The 21,710-nt window shown below is 40.0% G+C and overlaps 2 protein-coding genes across 4 annotated transcripts in view; both read right to left on the bottom strand.

The window, feature by feature from the left end:
- Positions 1-323: 323 nt before the first annotated feature.
- Positions 324-3,167, bottom strand: cd79b (CD79b molecule, immunoglobulin-associated beta). 2 transcript variants are annotated; one of them, XM_026223138.1, is made up of 5 exons: positions 2,970-3,167; positions 2,195-2,488; positions 1,996-2,114; positions 1,810-1,863; positions 324-1,201 (listed from the first exon to the last, which is right to left on the bottom strand). In XM_026223138.1, exons 1-5 carry the CDS (start codon positions 3,019-3,021, stop codon positions 1,094-1,096), a joined length of 627 nt encoding a protein of 208 aa, XP_026078923.1. In that variant the 5' UTR covers positions 3,022-3,167; the 3' UTR covers positions 324-1,093. The 2 variants fall into 2 exon arrangements, with proteins under 2 accessions (XP_026078923.1, XP_026078922.1); XM_026223137.1 differs by lacking the exon at positions 2,970-3,167 and having other exon boundaries at positions 2,195-2,706.
- Positions 3,168-5,881: 2,714 nt separating this feature from the next.
- Positions 5,882-21,710, bottom strand: part of LOC113056380 (sodium channel protein type 4 subunit alpha A) — a 41,506-nt gene continuing 25,677 nt past the window's right edge. Inside the window, exons 15-25 of one of the 2 annotated variants that reach the window (XM_026223134.1) lie at positions 14,274-14,639; positions 13,773-13,899; positions 13,518-13,672; positions 13,174-13,347; positions 12,951-13,073; positions 12,041-12,319; positions 11,624-11,677; positions 10,772-10,909; positions 10,566-10,670; positions 10,148-10,418; positions 5,882-9,504 (exon numbers count right to left, since the gene is read on the bottom strand). In XM_026223134.1, coding sequence (XP_026078919.1) covers positions 8,204-9,504; positions 10,148-10,418; positions 10,566-10,670; positions 10,772-10,909; positions 11,624-11,677; positions 12,041-12,319; positions 12,951-13,073; positions 13,174-13,347; positions 13,518-13,672; positions 13,773-13,899; positions 14,274-14,639 — 3,093 coding nt within the window. In that variant the 3' untranslated portion in view covers positions 5,882-8,203. The remainder of the gene's footprint in view (positions 9,505-10,147; positions 10,419-10,565; positions 10,671-10,771; positions 10,910-11,623; positions 11,678-12,040; positions 12,320-12,950; positions 13,074-13,173; positions 13,348-13,517; positions 13,673-13,772; positions 13,900-14,273; positions 14,640-21,710) is intronic. The other variant, XM_026223133.1, reaches the window with a different exon arrangement.

Genomic DNA, 21,710 nt, shown 5'->3' on the forward strand with positions numbered 1-21,710 from the left:
CATCTGGTCTAGGGTCTAAATCAGGACATAGTCAAGTAGTGTAAAAGTTTAGTTTATCTGAATGGCCATAAGATGGCGCACTTTCCCTCCCCACAGCTCTTACAGTAGTTTATTTTTAGAAGACTGAACCAACAGTCTTTTATCTTTCTGTCAGCCTTTCAGTGTTTCTTAGATCCTCTCCTTCAGTATGTTTATTGATCTGTATTTCCATTCAGGTATGCACTCGATCCATATACAGGCATAGGGTCCAAATGTGGTTTGAGACCACTCAGAAAATGTGGGATTTATTTATTTTTTATTTGATAAAAAAAAAAAAAAAAAAAAAAAAAAAAAACAGAACCTTTTATAACTTTCAGGGTATAGAAAAGTAAAATTATTATTTAAAGTTTACAAATATTATTTAGGGCTTTGCAGTATTTTACTAATCAAATAGCAAATTTGCAGCAGTGACAAAGGTAAATCCTTGTACAGACGGTCAGATGTTCTCTGCAGATGCTATTTCAAATCATGCCGATCATCAGACTTGTGGTGTACAATCCGACTGAATGCAAAGAGAATATACCAAACATTTACCAAAAAAGCTTCTTTGGGGAAAACACCTGCTTTTCACAAGCTTATTTTAACAGACATGAAGTGAAAGTTCCCTTAAGCTTTGAGCAGTTCCTTACAACTAGTATTTTAATTACCAGATAGAGAGCACCTTGTAATGAATGATCTGAAGAGCTGGTGCATTCATACAACAAACACACTCTAAAAAAACTACCACATAACACACAGTACAGTAAAAGGAATATGAACTACAATACACAATGGAATAAAGAAAACAAACAAGCAAACATAAGTTAAATGTATTACAATGTCTATAGAAGATTGCTATTGTTGTATGTCAACCTCTACAAAAAATTCAAGCAGGGTTAAAAATAGCATTATTAAAAAATGTTTTATAAGCATTTACTGTATCCACACACAGTGAGATCAGTCTGCATGCATGTGACCTATACAGCAAAAACTGATAGTGGATTGGATGTAATCGCAGACATTTGTGTCTGGTGTTGATATCTCCTGAACAGTGGATCTCATGGATGTGTTTTTCTCACTCTTGGTCTGGGGACTCGACTTCCCATGCTGCTTCTGTGTCCCGGGCATAAACAGTGATGTCCTCATACAGATCTGCACCACCACACCGCTCAACCTCCAACCCCTGGACAGCACAGAGACAGAAAACAGATGTGACCCTCGAGCACAAAACCAGTCTGAAGTCGCTGGGGGATATTTGTAGAAATAGACACAAAAACATTGCATGGGTCAAAATGATTGATTTTTCTTTTATGCCAAAAATCATTAGGATATTAAGTAAAGATCAAGTTCAATGAAGATTTTTAATAAGTGTCCTACTCTTAAAATATCAAAACTTATTTTTTGATTAGTGAAATGCATTGCTAAGAACTTAATTTGGACAACTTCAAATGCGATATTCTCAATATTTAGATTTTTTTGCACCCTCAGATTCCAGATTTTCAAATATGAAATCATACATCAATTGAAAAATTGACCCTGATGACCGGTTTTGTGGTCTAGCATCTGAATCTGATTCAAAGGACCACAATTTAGAGCAGGTAGAAATGTTTCTATTTGTTTTAGAAAAACCACAAGTAAAATTCACGCATTGTCTATCATAACAGACCATGCATGTTTTCACTTCCTGAAGTGCATGCAACAACAGCTACAGAGCTCGGATCTAAAAACTCAACCAACCGTAAACTAACACAATGACAATAACAAGCTAACGAAATAACTTAAAACACTCACTTCATATATGTGATCATCCTCAGGCTCTTCATAAATCGCATCTTCTTTCTGCTCCTGAAACCGAATGAGAAACTATGGTTAGATATGGCAATAAAAAACATGTAAGGTAAAAGTTAATGCATACTTAACACATAAAACACAACGGAGAGTGCACAAATCAGTTTGTGGAAATGCTGTGGCCTTTACCAGTTTGTAAATCTGAACCAGAGGAACGACGACACACAAAACCAGGAGTATAGCCTGAAGGAAAATGATAACATCCTTGACTCTCGATCTCCTCAAGATAGTCTGGGGATCACTGTATCCTGGAGAAGACACAGAGAAATACGTGTATGCAGGCTAAGCGAAGAAAGCAAGCGAATAACATTAACAAAATGACACCTACTGGAAACTTGCAGCTCAGTTCCCGGTCCAAGCGTTCTGTTCAGTTGGCAAAAGTAAGTGCCACTGTCCTCAATCTCCACTTTCTTTATGGTAATGGAGGCATTTACTTTATCACTCTTCTCTATTATCTTAATTTTGTGGCTGTTCTTGAGTTGTTTTTTGTAAAGCTCGCCTTTGTACCACTTTACATGAATCGACAATGTTGGATTAGATGGCACACAGTATATTGTCACAGTCCGACCGGTCTTCACACCCACAAATCGTGGCTTCTGGAACAAGTGGACATTTTCTTCAGCTGAAAAGATGTGATGGATGAAGAGAAAATACATAAGACAGATCTCGTTTAATATCGCAAAGGTCATTTTCAAGTTAGCAGCAGAAGTCAAACCAAGAAACATGCATGGCATTATGAAAGACACTAAACAGCAAGTACATCCCGAGGCATTATAAACGGCTTTAAACCATGAACTACATGACATGTTTACTGTAAAGTGAAAAAAAAGAGGATATCTAGCAAATGCAAACTTGTTTTGAAGCAATGGGACTTCCTCTTTCACTCACAGATGGAAAGGAAGAACAACACTAAAAACAAGTCTAAGGCGACTACAATGACCAAACTGTAATCGTGCAACTTTCAAATGTGGAACAAAAATCATATGAATCAATTCTAAATTGCTGTCCTAACAATTCAAGCTATAACAGAAAACGTGCACCAAAATCTTACGTTTCGGGTAAAACACAACAGTACTTTTTAAAGTCTTAAGCAGTTTATTTACCTGAGAGGTAAATTAGTGCCATGACTGAAGATCCCAGCAGGAAGTAATGCATGATTCTTGATCCTCAAATACACCTCTCCAAGAAAGCGTAGAAGTCAGGGCAGGTCACATAGACAGAACAGAAGGAAGACAGCTCCACCAGAGTGAAGGGTGCAGGTCGTGAAGCTGCAATGATGCCGTTTTCCGAGAAACATGCAAATCAATACACTCAAGCATCAAAAGGTTAAAGAGCAGACGAATCATCTTGAAAGCAAATCTAAAGACTGATATAGGCTACTTTACAAAAACAGATGAATGTCTTGGCTGAAAATGACCAGTATGTTTTTCAGCAAGTTTATGGGCATTTCTTTTAACCCTACAACAGAATTCAATGCATGGTGTCATTCAAAATACAGGAGAAACAAATACAGAAAATTCCTTAATATTAAAATGTTAGGTCTATATTGGGCTGTATGTTTACAGACTCATCATATCTTGCTAAAAAAAAAGATACTAGCCATTGCATTTGTAATTTGCCCACAAACAGTTAAATGCAAAAGTCATGTTTTAGTATACTGTGAATTCTGTGATAACGGATTACACAAGAAAATCTGTTTTGGTTTTGTGTTCTGTTTTTTCTTTTCTTAAAAAAATTGCTGCTGTACTAAAGAAAACTAATTTAGAAACTATTTATCACTTTAAAATGGCTAGAGAATGTCACAGATACTTATAAAGAAACTGAATTAAAGGTGAGATTTTGAAGAAGAATCATATTTTTGTGAATCATAAACTACAATAATATTGAACTTTAGAACTATTTCAAAAATCATTGTCAAAATTAAAGGTAAAACTGCTTCAGCCCTGTTTCACTGGCAGTCGTTTTATTGCATCAGTAATGTTTTATTTTGATGGTCCCCTTTAGACTCTCTGTTGACTGTAAGTAACTTTGAACACACCTGTAAACTTATTCTACCTTCCCCAACCCTAACATTCTACGAATACTCTAATGAGAGTTAGTTACAGAATGTTTAAAGGGGACCATCAAAAGAAACTGTAACCAGTGTGTCTTATGTTCATCCCAATCTAGCTCCACCCCTAATGTACGTAACCGAACACAGATCGCACTCAAAATCAACTTTCTGTGAATGGTCTAAAAATCAGCTATCATCACCTTTTTGTGGCGCAACAATAAATTAAAGTAAACAATCAGGAGGAATGTAATAAAGTTGTTTAAAGTAACATTTATCATAGAAGGCACTACAATGCTGGTACAACCAGAGATATATATCGGTACACTAAATTTGCATAATTGTTTATCCACGTGGGTGAGTCCAAAAGTCCAAAACCTAGAGAATTAGATTAGTGTTTTCAAACGTACCTGGATTAATGTGGACATAGCCCATGCAAGATAACACTCTTGGTCTATTAACATTATTTTGGGTTTTAAGGTTGCTTGCATTTTATAATTGCTGGCGTTTTTGCCTTTTCTGAGGGTTGCCAGGCTGGATTTTGTTGTGTCACACATATAACAGTAAAGTGTCTTTAATGTGGTGCTTCCCATGCGTTTCAGTGTTGCAGTCTGTCACAGTCATTGAGCTGTAACCACACTCACTCACGCGCAGTTATCAGTTAAAGTCAGAACCGTTTGAGGACGCAAGGCAAGCAGTACTCCCTTAAAACAATTCAGATGTAAAAAAACAATCGGCAGTACAAAAATAAAACTAAAAAAAGTATTATGAAATATGTGATTAAATGAGAGAAAGCAGTGCCTTCATTGTGCAATGCTTGGCTCAGTACCTTAAATTGCCTTAAATGCTTACTATATTCAATCTTAACTTGCCATTTCTTTGTAATCGCTTGTCAAATTTACTAGCGATTTCTGAGTGAAAACACCAGGTTTTTTTTCTTTTTTTCTTCAGCATAGTAACAAATAAAAGCCATGAAATGTGTTTATCAATGTCTTAGGGGTGTGGTCTGACAAGTATGGCAGCTGATGTGAAATAATGAGAAGCTAAATGAGAAGGAAATAACTAAAACAATTGTAATGCTTTATAAAAATGATTGACTGGCTATCAGTCCTCTTGCCAATGGCATGAGACTTTAGGAAAGTCTCCAACAACTATGTGACCCTAAATACCTGAAGTACAGGAGGTTTGGAAATGGGGTGGATGGGAAAAATGAGGTTTGTGTACTTTACCACTGCTATGAGCAATGATTTAGAAGCAGGCTGTAATTCACCCACTCTCTCTGAACTTTAACACTGGTTCAGGAACTGTGTTAGTGGCCTAAAGAGTGGTTAGTGGCCTAAAGAGATGGCCAGATGACTGCTAACCACACACACACACACACACACACACACACACACACACACACACACACACACACACGCACACGCACACGCACACGCACACGCACACACACAAAACACTTCACTGCATCAGTTTCTGATTGACTCAAATTCTGTTGAAACAACTTTCACATTAATGCTGTCTAGAAATAGTAACGTTCTGAAAAAAGTTGTTAGTCTAATAAAAGCTTTTGCACTGGTAAAGATTTCTGAAGACAGGTCAGCAATATTATTCAGTGAACATGCTTGTGAAAGCTACTATCCTCATAGCACAAATGCCAATGTACAGATCACTAGATTCCAAACTTATTAAGACTGGTTACCTGAGGTGAAGACATCTCTAGCTGGGGGTAAAAATAGAAGGTGTGAAACAAGAACAGCTATCCGCGCATGAAGGGGCCACTGTGACACACAGAAAAAGTCTTATGAAGCACAAGTCTAATGGAAAAAAATGGTCTTGATAAACACCTCTGGGAAAACATATCCACAAACAACACATGATAGCATGCTAAGACTGTAAACGTCACTAAATCCTGACATGAGATGAGCTGTGATACTGAAGAACTGCAATCTGAGACAGAAATTCGAACCTTTAAAGCATGAAGACACTCACGCTTATCTTATCAAATTTATTCTATGAAAGGTTTAAATGCACATTGAATTAAATGTTGTCAAGTGAAGATACAAAGAAAAGACAGCATCTGCATCAAGTGTATGTACAGGCAATTAGAGGCGAGCTAAAGCTAAAGCACGGCAATGTCTCTTTCCATGATAAAAATGTAAACGATAGAAAATTATCTGCATATTAACAAAATCAATATGAAACCAAAAAGTGCACAAAACTACACACAGATTACATACAAGCGCATGAGATTTTCTTTTTACCTCAACAAAATAAATTCTCATTTGAACATACAGTAAATTAATACTTTTTTTGTAATAAGAGACCAAATCTAAAAACTATACAAGAGGTAAATATAAGTATCTCAAAAGTGCTTCATTTAAGAGTTTTAAGAAATAAGACATTTGCAGTCACATTAAGACTTCAGAGGAAATGCATCATTAAATGTCTCTAATATATTACAACTTTTAGCTATGACTCACAGTTACTAAAACTAATTTAGGTAAGAATTGTGTGTGGCATCTACTGGACACTTCAGGCTCTTTTTGTAAAGAAGGAAATCAATTATAAAGCACAGGGTAATGCCCTTGTCATACTACAAATGTTCCTTTCTAAGTTTGAGTAACATCTGATGTAATTGCAACAGAGTTATCAGGGGAACTCATATTTTCATAATTTATTCATCAGATTATGATAATGGACACTATGACACCCAATTCAAATGGGCTATTAATAGTGCAGTGCTGTCTTTGTATTGAATAGATGTGCTTATTCTATCTAGGTTACTTTAACTTCTGAATAAGAACATGGATTTACTAGATTTTCCTAGTAGAAGAAATCAAGCTGTTTTGACTATCAGGGCATTAGTAGGTGCTACAAATTACACTATGGTTTCAATGCTTCAAGTTATACATTAATTAGAGTCATTGGGCACTGTATATGTTTTTCATAGTGGTACATTCTGCTCAAAGTGGCTGCATACACCCCACTGTAAAGGATCAGTTTCTGTTCTACTCGTTCCACCATTCTGCTGTAAACTGGTATGCCATGAACTGAGATTATAAATAGTTCAGTAGACTAAACAGAGTCTGGACAGACTGAGGCATATGTAAGAGTTATGATCAGTACCAGTGTTTTTTTAATGGTTTTTACCAATGATAAGGATACTGTAGGGACTGATCATTATCAGAGAGAATTTAAAAATCTAATTATTAAGTGTCCAGGAGCTATAAATACAGATACAACCTGCAACAAGTATGCAAAAAGATTATTTAGGACAAGGTGAAAAGTATGATAAACCTGTAAAATGCAAGCTTATTGAGAGAACTACTAATTACTTCGTTTTAGTGTGCGGGAAATGAAACAGCTACATTATGATAGTACGGAGCCTTGCACATGCAAAAAATAAATAAAATGTGTGCACGATTTACTAATTCATTCCCTCTATGTAGTAAAATGTTCACACTGTTACAATTTCACTCCCTCGATTTGCTAAATCGTGCAAACAGTTCACTAATTAAATCTCTATTTATAAATCGTGTGCATGATTTAGCAAATTGAGGGAACTAAATAGTAAATCTTGCACACGAATAAGCCTAATATTTTTTTCCTGCATGTCATGTGTGGGGCTCCATACATTTCCACCATGAAAATATTTTTGGCATATTGGAATTATTTGTTTATATTTTTTGCAAAACTCACTCTTGCAAATTAATCCCAGGCTTTTCACCCAAAAGGAACCAAACCAGTGCAGAAAGATTCTCTGGAGGCTAAATATCAATGATTATCAAAAAAAAAAAAAAAAAAAAAAAAAAAATGGACTCATGCCATGATGGTGCCAAAAGTTCTAAGTGGGCGTGGCTACTTTTACTTTAATGGCTATTAACTTTGGAGTGAATGAGATTCACCAAATCGTGGCAAAGTATGGCACTTAGCCTCTTGGTGATGCTATAATTGGGTAGAATTAAAAAAAAACTGTAACTGCATGACTGTAAACATTTATACATATAAAAGCAAAAGAACTTGGCTAAGTCATGACAAATATACTGGGACATTTCTCATCGGGAAAAAAATTACATTAATTCTAAATAAATCAGGTCTTTACAAAAGTTTAAATAATAAAAAAAGTACTCCCAAGAAATAGCATTCCAATGCTGTCACACTGTAGCAGTCCTGCGTAATCCATCAAGCCATCTTGTTTATGGAGCATATGTTGTTCAGTGAGTGCAGGTGATACTTCATTTTACATTGCAAGGATTTTCTTAGTCCATAGTCATTGCCCACCAGTTATACTATTGACTCTTTTATTGTTGCATTCTCTGAACCGCAGAGGCCATGTGTTGTGGGTGCAGACCGGAGGACCACCTCACTTGTGAGCTCCACTGGTACTATCAGTTGTCCCTGTGGTCGTGGGTACGTCACTGAGACTCTGTGCTGTGTGACAGAGGTGGGCTTGGGTGGCCGTGCATTATGCAACATTGGACTAGTCTGCAGTTCAAAAGCCTTGGAGAGTTCTGGATTGCTGCCATACAGGGCATCCATTCTCTTTGCAATTAACCCTTCGGTTTCAGGAGGTTCCTCATCGCCCAGACTCCTAACTTTCCTCTTTGAACGATGCATGAAGCAAGCATAGCGGATAGCTCGTTTAAGGAGATGTCTCCTGTATGTACGTTGAACCGCAATGGCTGCGCGCTCTTCCTCTTTCCTCCTGAGAGTGGTAGTGATTGGCTCAAACGAGGCAGATGTGGGATTGTTCATTGTGAACTTGGCTTCAATGCTTTCCCTCATGGCAGCCATCTCAATCGTGTCTCCAAGAACCTCATGGGTAACTGCCAAAAGAATATCCAGACAGTGGATTTTGTCGCCGGTTACAATGGGCAGATCCATGGAAATTAGTTTGAGGCGGTTGGGTTTGGCAATTCGTAAAGGCTCTTGCAAGGCATCAACAAAGTCAAACACCCGGTTGTATGCAATGAACTGTGTAGCATCAACGTCAAACTTTTCCCATGTCTGGTCAAACATCTCAAAGTCATCCTCACAGAGCGGGTCTCCACTCTCCTCCTGAGCAACATTGAAGTTCTCGAGAATGATAGCAATGTACATGTTCACAACCACCAGGAACGACATGATAATATAACTGCAGAAAAACATGATGCCCATGCCAGGATTCCCACAGTTACCCCGAACGTCTGTTCCAGGGTTCTCTATGTCAGGGTCACAATCTGGAGGGCCACTGTTCAGAATAGGCAGCAAAAGCCCATCCCAGCCTGCCGATGTTGTGATCTCAAACAGGCAGATGATGCTGCCACCAAATGTTTCAAAGTTGAAGAGGTCATCGATGCCTGCCTGCTTTTTCACATAGGCAAAGTTAGCCATGGCAAAGATGGAGAAGATGAACATAATGAGGAACAGAAGCAGTCCGATGTTGAAGAGGGCAGGAAGTGACATCATCAAGGCAAACAAAAGAGTCCTAATGCCCTTTGCCCCTCTGATGAGACGCAGCACACGACCGATTCTGGCGAGCCGGATCACACGGAACAAGGTTGGAGACACAAAGTACTTCTCAATGATGTCTGATAACATCAGACCTTGGGTAAGAAGAAACATGGGTTATTATAAACCATTTAGAGCAATTACAGTAGGAAAGTTTAAACTGAGATTCACTTGCAGAACTCTTAGTATCTGGTTTATCCAAATCAGTGAAATACTCCAAAACAAACTATAAATGCATGATGTTTGACAACCATAATTCTACACCAACGTAGGCTCTTTGGAAAAACTTGGCAGAATTCCAAAAGGTACCAAAACAGACAATTCACTACTGGTTCCATTTGAAACGAACACTAGTGGCCAGATGACTAAATTATTATTTAATTTTTTTCACATTTTGCAGACGCTTTTATCCAAAGTGACCTACAGTTGGAGTAGCGCACATGGTAGCATTGCACTCAAGTCACAATAAAAGAGCTCAAAGACTTAGTAGCCAGATAAAATGGCATTGTTTCTTCAGAAAGTGCATTTTTATCTCACGTTTGCTACAACCAACAAAATAAATAATTTCCTGATTCACATTTATTTTTGGATAAATTTGAACATGCTCTTAAGCATCATTCACTGTACATTTCACTTTGAGTGAGCCACAAAACGAGAAACATAAAATAATTTTGCAGAAATGTCTCTGCAGACATGCTTTTTCCAGTAAGCCTGAGTTGTTCTTTTTCTTACACTTACCTGCTATAGAAAGCATGACCACAACAAAATCAAAGACGTTCCAGCCAATAGTGAAAAAGTAATGTCTGAGGGCAAACATCTTGAGTAAGCATTCTCCTGTGAAGATGACGATGAAGACCAAATTGATCTGATACAGAATATCTTCTTTCTCAGCACTCTGGTCATCTGTCTCTATCATCATGGTCACCATATTGAGGCAGATAAGCACCATGATAAAGATGTCAAAGAACTGTTGCGTTATGAAGTCAAACACCACACCCTGGATCTCATTCTGTTAGGAGAACAATGTAGTGGATTAGTTTTTTTTAAAAATCAAGAGATCTAATGCTGATTTTCCAATAAAAAATTGTTGTAAGTCATTAAGTTGTTATGGTAAAAAAAGCAATGGAAGAATCAGTGTATGTCAAATGGTTCATACTGATGGCCGAGGGATGGGTTTCGCAGGTTTTTTGGAACCCAACTTCTTCATGGCATTGTAGTACTTTTTTTGTTCCTCTGTCATGAAAAGGTCTTTCCCTCCAAAGTGCAGAAGAAACAAATATTAATTATTATTTCTGGTAAAAAAATTATCCAAATGTACAACCCAAATTAAAAGTATTTGTTTAGTAAAAAAGATGTGCTTATCTTAGACTTTTGCTGATTGAAGTTGTCAATGATGACACCAATGAAGAGGTTGAGAGTGAAAAAGGAGCCAAAAATGATGAAAATAACAAAATACAGGTACATGTAAAGGTTGATCTCGTATGATGGCTGCTCTTCCACCTAACAGAGAATAATCAATGAATGTCACAATAAAAGTAAGTTACACTGAGTATGTTTTTAAATTCTACAGAAATTCTATACAGAAATGTAAATTCACAGTGCCCTTATTATGCCCTGTTAATGAACAGAGCTCTCTTCCACCCTCAATACCCACGGCTGAAGTGCCCTTGAGCAAGGCACTGAACCCCCAGTTGCTCCCTGGGTGCTGGATATATAGCTGCCCACTGCTCCAGGTGTGTGTTCACTTCTCACTGCTGTGTGTGTGCACTTGGATGGGTTAAATGCAGAGCTCCGAGTTACCATACTTGTCAAATGTCATGACTTTCAACTGCAGATGAAATGGCATAATAGGGGCACTTTTAAGGGGGCAATCCAAAAGTTGGTATGATTCTTTAGGGTCCTCATGAAATGTATGTAACATAACTTGTTTAAGATTCCTCAATGGTCATGTAAAACAACACCTTTTTCAGCTCTGTTTACAGTGATTAGTTTCGAAGCATGTCTCTTTAAATGATAATGAGCTACCGCTCACCCTACCTCTCTTATCCATGGTACATGTCAACACAAGATGTTTGAATTGTTGCCTTGGACTCTGTATATAGCTTGGAGATGGTATTATTTAAATAGTTAGTTAGCTAGCTATGTAGAAACTGGCTGCAATTGAAAACAGCTATGGTACCAGTTGTGCAGGTGGAAAGATTGTCATTCTCGTACCTCTCTAGAATCCACTGCAGCATACATGATATCCATCCAGCCTTTAAATGTGGCCTATGTGGAGAGAAGTACTTTCTGAACATCAGTGTGTCATGTAAAACATATTTATTGATTATGCATTTGCACTGGATATACCTCTGTGTCCTCTGATGCATAAAAAGGAAATGACATGAAAATACATTCACTGTCTGTAATTCACTGTATGTTTATGTGCTTCAGTGTCTGCACTAAAATTCTCTATTTATGTATATATTTAGCTTAGATTTAATAAATGCTCACTTTATTCTTTTGGGTTCTGAATTTGCTTCATCTTTTTTTCTTTGAAAGATCAAGTAAAATTCATCATGATATGACAGTTTATGGTTGGGTGTGAACCATTTGTAATATACTGAACTCTACAAGTCATGAGAAACGTACAATTTGCAGTAGAGAGAGGTAGCCGGTTCCCACGTTGTCATAGTTGACCTTCACATTGACCCAGCGTGCCTCATTGGTGTGCGTCAGTGCCATACAGTCACTCTTGTTGTTGACCACATCCATCGGGATGCGTTCCTCCGTAGTGGTGTTGATGCAGTGGTAGAACTTTCCAGCAAACAGATTGACTCCCATTATGCTGAAGATGAGCCAGAATATCAGACACACCAGCAGCACATTAAAAATTGAGGGAATTGCACCAACCAGTGCATTCACAACCACCTGTATGGGACATAAACACAATCATGAATTAGAGACGAATGGGTAATCGATATTTGTGCAGATATTTATTTCCACTTAACTTAAAGACATTTCACTCAGAAATGTTAAAAAACATGCAGTGTGAAGTTGATCCTTAAAAAAGAGGGGAAATATTCTGTCCTTCAGGATGAATAAAGAAAAATTATTGTTATAGCTCTAAACTTTTTAAAACATCTTTTAATTACTTTCCCCCTTAATCTTTAGAAGTGTTAAAATACAAAATATGAGGTTCTAACTAACCCTTTCCTACTTGTGAAAATGAACATTTTTTTTATTTTTTTTTAAGAATTATATTGCCAATCATTTGGTATTTATGTTGATATTGTTTGTGACAAATTCCCAATACTGCTGTCATTATCATCCAACCAAACCATTAATTGACTGCTTGCTAACTTTTTGTTCCAGCAAGTCCAAACAAATATTCCTCCAGAAAGTGGAAAATGGGATTACCAATATATGACATTAGAAAAATTAAATATCAATAATCAACACCACATCACATAATATATCAAAATCCAATTAAAGATTAATCAAGGTCAACTTCAGATATTTATTTCATTTGAAAAATCACTCATAACGAGTCATTGCTTACCCTCATTCCCTCAAATCTTGACAGGGCTCGAAGGGGTCGCAGAGCCCTGAGTGTTCTAAGAGATTTGATTGGTCCCAGGTCAGAATATCCCAGTAAATTGGCTGTTAAACTGACTAGCGACACCTTGAACAAAATAGCAGGTGAAAACATCAATACACACAGACTTCTATTTGCATTTAATTATAAAGGTAAACCTTTGGCAAAAGTCAAAAAGTGAACTCACATCCACAATGAGGAAGTCCAGCCAGCACCATGCATCAGTGAAGTAGGTTTTGAAACCATATGCCACCCACTTCAGTAACATCTCCACTATGAAAATGTATGTAAAGACTTTATCAGCATACTCCAGGATAATCTTGATAACTCTCCGACGCTCAATGTTGATATCCTCAAAAGCCTGACAGAATGAAAGAAAAAAAATCAATGCATTAAACATTAATGGATTTATATGTTCCTATTTCAGTACAAATAATAATTTAAAAAAAGTAGATTTAATATTGCACACATGTAATAATGTAACTAGAGTGCAGAGTTTACTAAGCGTTGGCTCAGTATTGACAGACACACCAGTGCTCCACTGCTAAGAAGGATCATAAAGATGATGAATGTCTCAAAGTAGTCATGCTCAACGATGGTGAAACATGTTCTTCGAAGGTTCCACCACTTTTTCCCCCATCCTGCTGTGACATCTACATTCAAACACGTAAATCGCTTAATACAACCTAAGTAAAAAGAGAGAAAAATACATATGTTAAGATTTTTCTGGCCTTGAAGTGATGCCATGAACGTTAACATTCATTATGAAGGAAAATGCATGCACACCTTCTGTGAAACAGGACTGTGGCTCTTCAGGCTCTGGTTCTTCTTCCTCTTCGGGCTCAGGCTCAGGTTCTGGAGGCTGGTAGTCCACTGTGCTACAAACTGAAGAGTCGTCATTATTTAGAGTGGCCTGTGCAGCAAGAGATGTAAAGAAATGAGAGAGAATGAAAAAGAAATGTGAGGGGAACAATGCAAAGTATTAACGTAATGTTTCCTGATATTTTGACACAAAAGAGTATAAAGTATTGGCACTTGTGAGAATTTTATGCAGTAGGCTAGATTTATGCAGAATTTTAAGGGAGAAATAAAGACATTTTAAAGCTTAGTACTTTTCATGTTAAGCAATTATTATTATTATTATTTACTAATTTTAGTTTGATTTTAAAAGGTTTATCTAGCATATATAATAGTAGATTTCTCACCATAGAATACATGGGTAAAGGTACACAGCTGTACACATTATTCTAGATAATGAGGTAGGTAGAGAGAGGACAGTTGTTTTACCTTTCCATCCTCCTCATCAGAAGAATCATCAGAGTCCTCTTCAGCATCAGACTCACAACGAGCAATAGGTACAGTCAGGGCTGGAGGCAAACAGTTAGTCAAGTCATCTGCCATTTTCCCCTCATCCAGGTGGTTTATAGCATGGAGTTCTATGTCTCCTTCCCCTTCTCCCTCATTATTTTCAGGAGGGTTCTTTCCTAGAATCTTTTGCAACATACTGGCGATGAAGGCTTTGAGCCAATCTACACCCCTGGTGATGCGACCAATGGCAATCTGAAGGTTGTTCATCTCCCCATCATCATCACCTCCAGACAGGTTATCCCCGCTGAAGGAGCTGAGCAGCAGAGCCAGGAACAGGTTCAGTACCTGAGAAGTACAGCTCAGAATGAGGTTGGCAGGTTGAACACATAAGGCTTTCCTGTTGCTTAAGTGGTAAACGTGTATACTTTTGCCATGCTATAAGTTACATATAATTTAAGCTACTCTTTTAAAAAAGAGACCAATTAAATATTGAAATGAATATTTACTTAAAAGAAGAAGACCTAAATGCTAAGCTAATGCTAAATTAGTTCATTAGGCAAATAATTTACTGAAAAAGCTAATTCACTACAAAGATTCAGATTTTCTGATGCAAAATAACTTATTAGATTGTATTTACAGCTCTTTCAGCTGCAAAGTTGTGTTAAATGTGTTACATACAGAGGTGGGTAGTAACGAGTTACATTTAGTTCTTTACGTTTACTTGAGTAAATATTTCGGGTAACTAATACTTTTGGAGTATATTTACAGATGGGTAATTATAAATAATACATTTTTAATTATTTATTCATTACATTTATATAGCACTTTTTTAGGCACTCAAAGTGCTTACTTTTACTTAAGTAAATTTTTGGGGAAAATCTGTACTTTTACTTCGTTACTGGGGGCGACGCTCCTCTTGTTACTTTATCTTAATGCAATTAATGTTATAAATGCTTCAATTTATTCCAAACGTGCCGTCTACTTTTCCTGGGAAATGAGCGATGCCCATTTGCAAATGATTCATTCTTTTGATTCAATTCTGTTCAAAGGCCTGATCAAACCAGTTGGCAAACCATTGAATTGGTTACTGAATCAGTTTGAATGATTCATTCAGTTCCCTGCTGCGAGCGCTGAATCATCTGAAGCGATTCTCACTCAGAGTTGTAACAGAAAGTTTAAGAACATCAAGAGCGTTGAAGACATGGCTTTGGATCTGCACTGAATTGAAAGCAAACCTGCAAAGGCTATTGTTTGCTAGCGATGAAGATCATTATTAGATGATGTGATGAGTGGGGCGGGGCAGAGAGCCGTGGGAATGGCGCGAGGCCGGTGGAGTGATTGGAAATCAGAGAAATTCAACAGTCTCGAGTCCCACGGAGGAGATTGGAAGGATATAAAATTGGAGCGACGATAGTGAAGGATGAGAGAGGACCAGGCCTGGCTTTTAGTTGTGTTTGGTTTTTGTTTGTGCGCGGCAGTCGTCCGTGAGGGGCTTTTTTTTGTCTTTATTTTATTATTAAATTCATTTTTATTGTCTGCCGGTTCCCACCTCCTTCTTCCCATGAAAGAACTTTGTTACATTGGTGCCGAAGCCCAGGAGGAAGGAGGGACGCGCTGCCGAAGATCCCTTATGCCATATTATCCCAGCGTTCTTCCTCGGATGGTAAGATGCATCCTTGCACATATTTTTCTCATTGTTGTCTTCCGCTGAACGCAAACTATGATATTGGTAATAGAGAGCTGCTGGCAGTAAAGTTTGCCTTGGAGGAATGACATCATCGGTTAGAAGGTTCGGGTGTTCCCTGTTGTCTGGACAGATAATAAGAATCTTGAGTACATCAAATCCGCTAAAGGATTGAACTCTGGGCATGCTCAGTGGGCTTTATTTTTCGGTTGTGTCATTTTTCTTCTTCTTTTTTTTCATCTCTTATCGGCCGGGCTCCAAGAACATCAAGCCTAATGCGTTATCCCGTATTTTTGACCATTCGGAGTGCCTGTCTTTCTTCCGAGCCCATTGTGCCACAGAAGATTTTTGTAGACACATGGGAGATCGAATTGAAGGTCTGCACGGCTTCATAAGGGGTAATAACTCTGTAAAATTTGTTTGTGCCAAAGACTTTGCAGTCAGATGCCATTTGATGGAGTCTGTTGTTATAAGGTGGCTTGTCATCCTTGGGTGAGTCGTACTATGTTTCTTGTTAAACAATGGTTTTGGTGGCCATCTATGGCTCGCAACATATGATGTTTTGTTTTGGCTTGCTCTGTCTGTGCCAATTCTAAGACTTCCAATCGACCCCCTGCTGGACTCATTCAGCTACTGTCAGTTCCCTCGTGACCCTGGTCCCACATTTCACTATATTTCGTCACAGGTCTCCCGCTCTCAATTGGGAACATGGTGGTTTTGACCTTGGTGGACTGGTTCTTGAAGGCTGCTCATTTCATCCCTCTGCCCGTCTATGTCGTTGGTCAAAAAGTGTGGCTTTCCTCTAAGAACATTCCTCTCTGTACCATTTGTAAGAAACTTGCTCCTAAATTAATTGGCCGTTTACTGTCACCAAGATTATTATTCTGTTGTTGGTCCACCTTAAACTGCCTCCAGCATACAGGAGGATTCATTCCTGTACTGTGATGGTTCATGGGTCTGTTTGGCTCATTCTGTGTCTGCATCCAAAAACTTGGGCAGGTGACTTGAGGTGACTTGCTGCCTTGCTGTCTAATCATGCGATGACTTTGCAGGCAGCGTTTTTGCCTGAAGGCACCTCATGAAAAGGATTTCAGACAGGCGTCTGAGGCAGAGTAATGGTTTAATGATCTACAGCAAAATATAAAGAGCTTTGGTGATAATTAAGTGGATATTTCATTATTGTAATATCAATTTCTCGCTAGAAATTACATAAAAAGTGGAAAACTTTGTTCAGAAACATACATTTACACACAAACTGACCACCGACCGCAGCTTTGAGACGCCATCTTTATTTTTTGGCTTAACTGTCACAGAAAGGAATGCATGGGATTGTAGGATATCAAAGGCAGCGAAGGATACATCTATGCTGCCTTCAAAAACCGCCCAGATGAAGGCACCTCAGGAGACAGGAAATGAAGTTGCCATTGATTTCGGACGTGCATTGATGCCTCCCTATCTTGGATTGCGACCTCCGAAGGCAGCATTTTTCAGTTTTCGGATGCAGCTCTCATGCTATCTGCTCCTTGTGCTCATCAGTGTTGTCTAGCTACTGCACACCTGACGAGCTGATCAGAGATGGCTCAGGTGTAACTCGTCTGCACTGCCTATATCTATTTCAACAAATATTATGTTGTCTGGAAGACTGGGGCAGAGATGCTATCTTTAGGGTCGATGCACACTAGACCTAGCACATAGTTACATGTGCTAACTCCTTTATATCAGACTTGGGCACAGGCTGAGAAAGATAGAAAATAAACCAGGCACAGTTTATGTAGCTAAAATTAAGTTATTCAATGGAGAAAGTTATATGACATAATTTAATGAGAATTGATTCATATAATTCCAACTTCATAAATTTTGACTTGCATCACAATATGGTACAGTATATATTTTTCCAGCAATTCAGTACTTAAATATATCTTTGACTCTGTGGATATTAATTTAATCAGGGTATGCTGGGGTATTTAAAGCTCTTGGCCAAAACAGAAATACATCATTGCCAATGAATCCTCTTTAGTCGAGTTTCTCAATACTATATTAATCGTAATAGAGTCATGATACTATAATAATAGCCCTGTACATCGAAGCACAAATTATTTGGCTCCAGTCACATCCTAGTGCAAAATACCCAGATCATTTGACAAGATATCAGCCTAATGTATGAGATATATCAAGCTTCCTGAGAAACACAACAGTAGAAGCAGGTGCTGTGATTTTCACATTGCACACCAGAGATGAATGCCAAATGAGGCCTCTGATATTTGGTTTCTCGTCTTACACTCATCTAGCCTACTTTTTCATCCAGCCCACTAAACTTAGAGTGCATATGCAACTCTTGTCAATACTGATGCTCAACGTATATGATTTCATTGCTCTCCACCATGAGGTCAGAGGCTGCTTTTGCTTCAGGACCCTCTGGTTAGGCTTAGTAAACCATTTAACAAGCAAATAACATGCAAAAAAAAAAAAAAAAAAAAAACAGGAAGGAAAGAAATCCTCAAATGCAACTACTTAACATTTTTTGACTGGATATTTTCAATTGACAGATTGATTTTTGCCAAGTAATGTTACAGTTGGACACATTTGAGAAGAAAATTTGACAGTGATATTTATAATGTTACAAATGATTTTCTATTTCAAATTTAAGGGGTCATATGATGTTGCTAAAAATAACATTATTTTGTTTACTTGGTGTAATTAAATGTGTTTACACGATTTGAGGTTAAAAAAACACATTCATTTCTACATAAATGTACATTATTGTTTCCCCTCTATGTCTCGCCTTCTGAAACGTGACATTTTTAACAAAACTCATCTGTCTGAAAAGCGATGGGTGTTCTAAATTAGCCAGCTTTAGTGCATTGTAATTGGCTGAATGCATGTGATGGAAATGTTACGTCCCTTACCATACTGTGATGCTGTGTCCCGGTAGGCACTTTTATAATTATGTAACCTACACAATAATATTATTTTACATTGTAATCCTTAATTTTTTTGTTTAATTTGGCATCTTTATGTGCTGCTGTGCACCGCTGAGTGTATAATAAGCAGCGTGTAGGAGTGTTGTGGAATGCGCTCTTTAAATGACAAAGAAAAAACATTGCACCAGACTTTAGACCAGGCTTGAGTTGGTCTATGGCGCAGTCTATTTTCAGTTCCTCAAAATAGCAATGTGCCAACAATGCACCTGAACACACCTCGTTTTCAGACCAGCACACCCCGTGTCAGGGTTTTGGTAAGGGAGGAACTCAGGTGCAGACAGGGATTCTCAAACAAAGGGTTTATTACAAAAAGGGGAAAACAAAACCCACGAGGGGGGAAAACACGGAGCAAGGTAAAGACTAAATAACTAAAACAGGACTGGACTGACAAGATAAACAAGGACTCTAAATACTAACTATAAACACTCACGGTAATACAAGGACTTCAGCGGGTACAGCACAATCTCACACACAATCACAATTGCAGAACACAGTTGAGGTACAATCACAATGACAATGAACCGACGCAAGACAGAGCACACTTGGAGACCTAAATAGGGGAAACAATCAAGACACGACAGGTGGCACAGATGGGACAATCAAGACACGACTAGGTTAACAAGGGGGGCGGGGCAAGGGAACGAGACAACACAAGCACATGGCCCAAAGACAAGGCCATGCGCTTGTACACAAAACATGGGTCTGTCATGATCCTGCCTCAAGACTAGGAAAAATCAAGGACACGAGGGCAGAATCATGACAGAACCCCTCCCTTAAGGAGCGGCTTCCAGACGCTCCTCAAGGGAACATCAAACACGGGACACGACTGACATGACAGACTGGGACACAGACACAAACCAACAAGACATGACAAATAATAACAACGGCAAACATGAGTACACAACAGCAGGGTTGGGGTGACAAATCAAAAAAAACAAACAGGGAAGGGGAGGGGGCGGGACCACAAAGTTCATGGGGGACAGACCAGGGCGGGTGGGAGGGGTAGGAATCTTAGGAGGACAGGACAAAGGCTGACGACGGGGGGTACGGGCAGGTCTGGGTGGTGAGGGGCGGGGAGGGGTCTCGGGACAACTGACCGGGGACATGACGGGAGCAGACAAGGGACGCGGGGCAACACTTACGGGACGCGGGGCAAGACTTACGGGACGCGGGGAGACGACATCTACTGGACACGAGGGGACAACATCTACTGGACACGGGGCCACATCCACGGGACACGGGGCCACATCCACGGGACACGGGGCCACATCCACGGGACACGGGGCCACATCAACGGGACACGGGGCCACATCAACGGGACACGGGGCCACATCAACGGGACACGGGGAGACAACGGCTGGACACTTAGGACTTCTGGGGACAGGGTCAGGGGACAAAACAGGACTGACGGGGACTTCTAAAATTTGGACAAGACGGGACAAATAATCAGAAAAAGCTTTAGCAGCTAGGATAATAGGCAGCTCCTTATGGGATGAGACCGACTGTACAAGAGTCTTTGCTGCAGAGTCGGCCGCGGCTCTCTCCTCCGCTCTCACGACTGCAGCTCTCTTCTTTGCCGGCTCGGGCGCGCTCACTGTTGCTGGCTCGGGCACGCTCACCGCTGCTGGCTCGGGCACGCCCACCGCTGCTGGCTCGGGCACGCCCACCGCTGCTGGCTCGGGCACGCCCACCGCTGCTGGCTCGGGCACGCTCACCGCTGCTGGCTCGGGCACGCCAGCTCTCTCCGCTGCTGGCACGGGCACGCCAGCGCTCACCGCTGCTGGCACGGGCACGCCAGCTCTCACCGCTGCTGGCACGGGCACGCCAGCGCTCACCGCTGCTGGCACGGGCACGCCAGCGCTCACCGCTGCTGGCTCGGGAGGAGACAGGGTCACAGGACCGGCAGGCCCCTTCTTCTTCCTCTTCCTCCTCGGGCGCGGTGCAGAGGCTACAGCTGGGTCAGAGGCGGGTTGGGGGAGTTTGGTCTCGGACAGGGCAGACTCGGACGCCGAAGACTCTGAAGCCGACTCCCATGAAAACCGTCTCCCTCGCTTGTTGGGGAGACTGAAGGTAGTGGGAGGTGCCTCAGGACTCTGGAGGGGACTTGCCTGATCCCCCAGGGTTGCCACGGCCAGGACACGACCCTCTGGGACCGTGGGCAGCTGGGTAGGTGGGGACCTCTGGGGCTTCTCCTCTCGCCCACTCGCTCCGGAACGACCTCCCCTGGTCCCCCGGAACACCACAAGGCGAGAGCCCTCAAAACAATCTCGCTGGCTGGCTGATGCCATCCAGCATTGCCTCCTGTCTGCTGAGTTCCTTTGTGGTCGGTTCATTCTGTCAGGGTTTTGGTAAGGGAGGAACTCAGGTGCAGACAGGGATTCTCAAACAAAGGGTTTATTACAAAAAGGGGAAAACAAAACCCACGAGGGGGGAAAACATGGAGCAAGGTAAAGACTAAATAACTAAAACAGGACTGGACTGACAAGATAAACAAGGACTCTAAATACTAACTATAAACACTCACGGTAATACAAGGACTTCAGCGGGTACAGCACAATCTCACACACAATCACAATTGCAGAACACAGTTGAGGTACAATCACAATGACAATGAACCGACGCAAGACAGAGCACACTTGGAGACCTAAATAGGGGAAACAATCAAGACACGACAGGTGGCACAGATGGGACAATCAAGACACGACTAGGTTAACAAGGGGGGCGGGGCAAGGGAACGAGACAACACAAGCA

Source organism: Carassius auratus, chromosome 37, assembly GCF_003368295.1.
Source record: "Carassius auratus strain Wakin chromosome 37, ASM336829v1, whole genome shotgun sequence".
Lineage (NCBI taxonomy): Eukaryota > Metazoa > Chordata > Actinopteri > Cypriniformes > Cyprinidae > Carassius > Carassius auratus.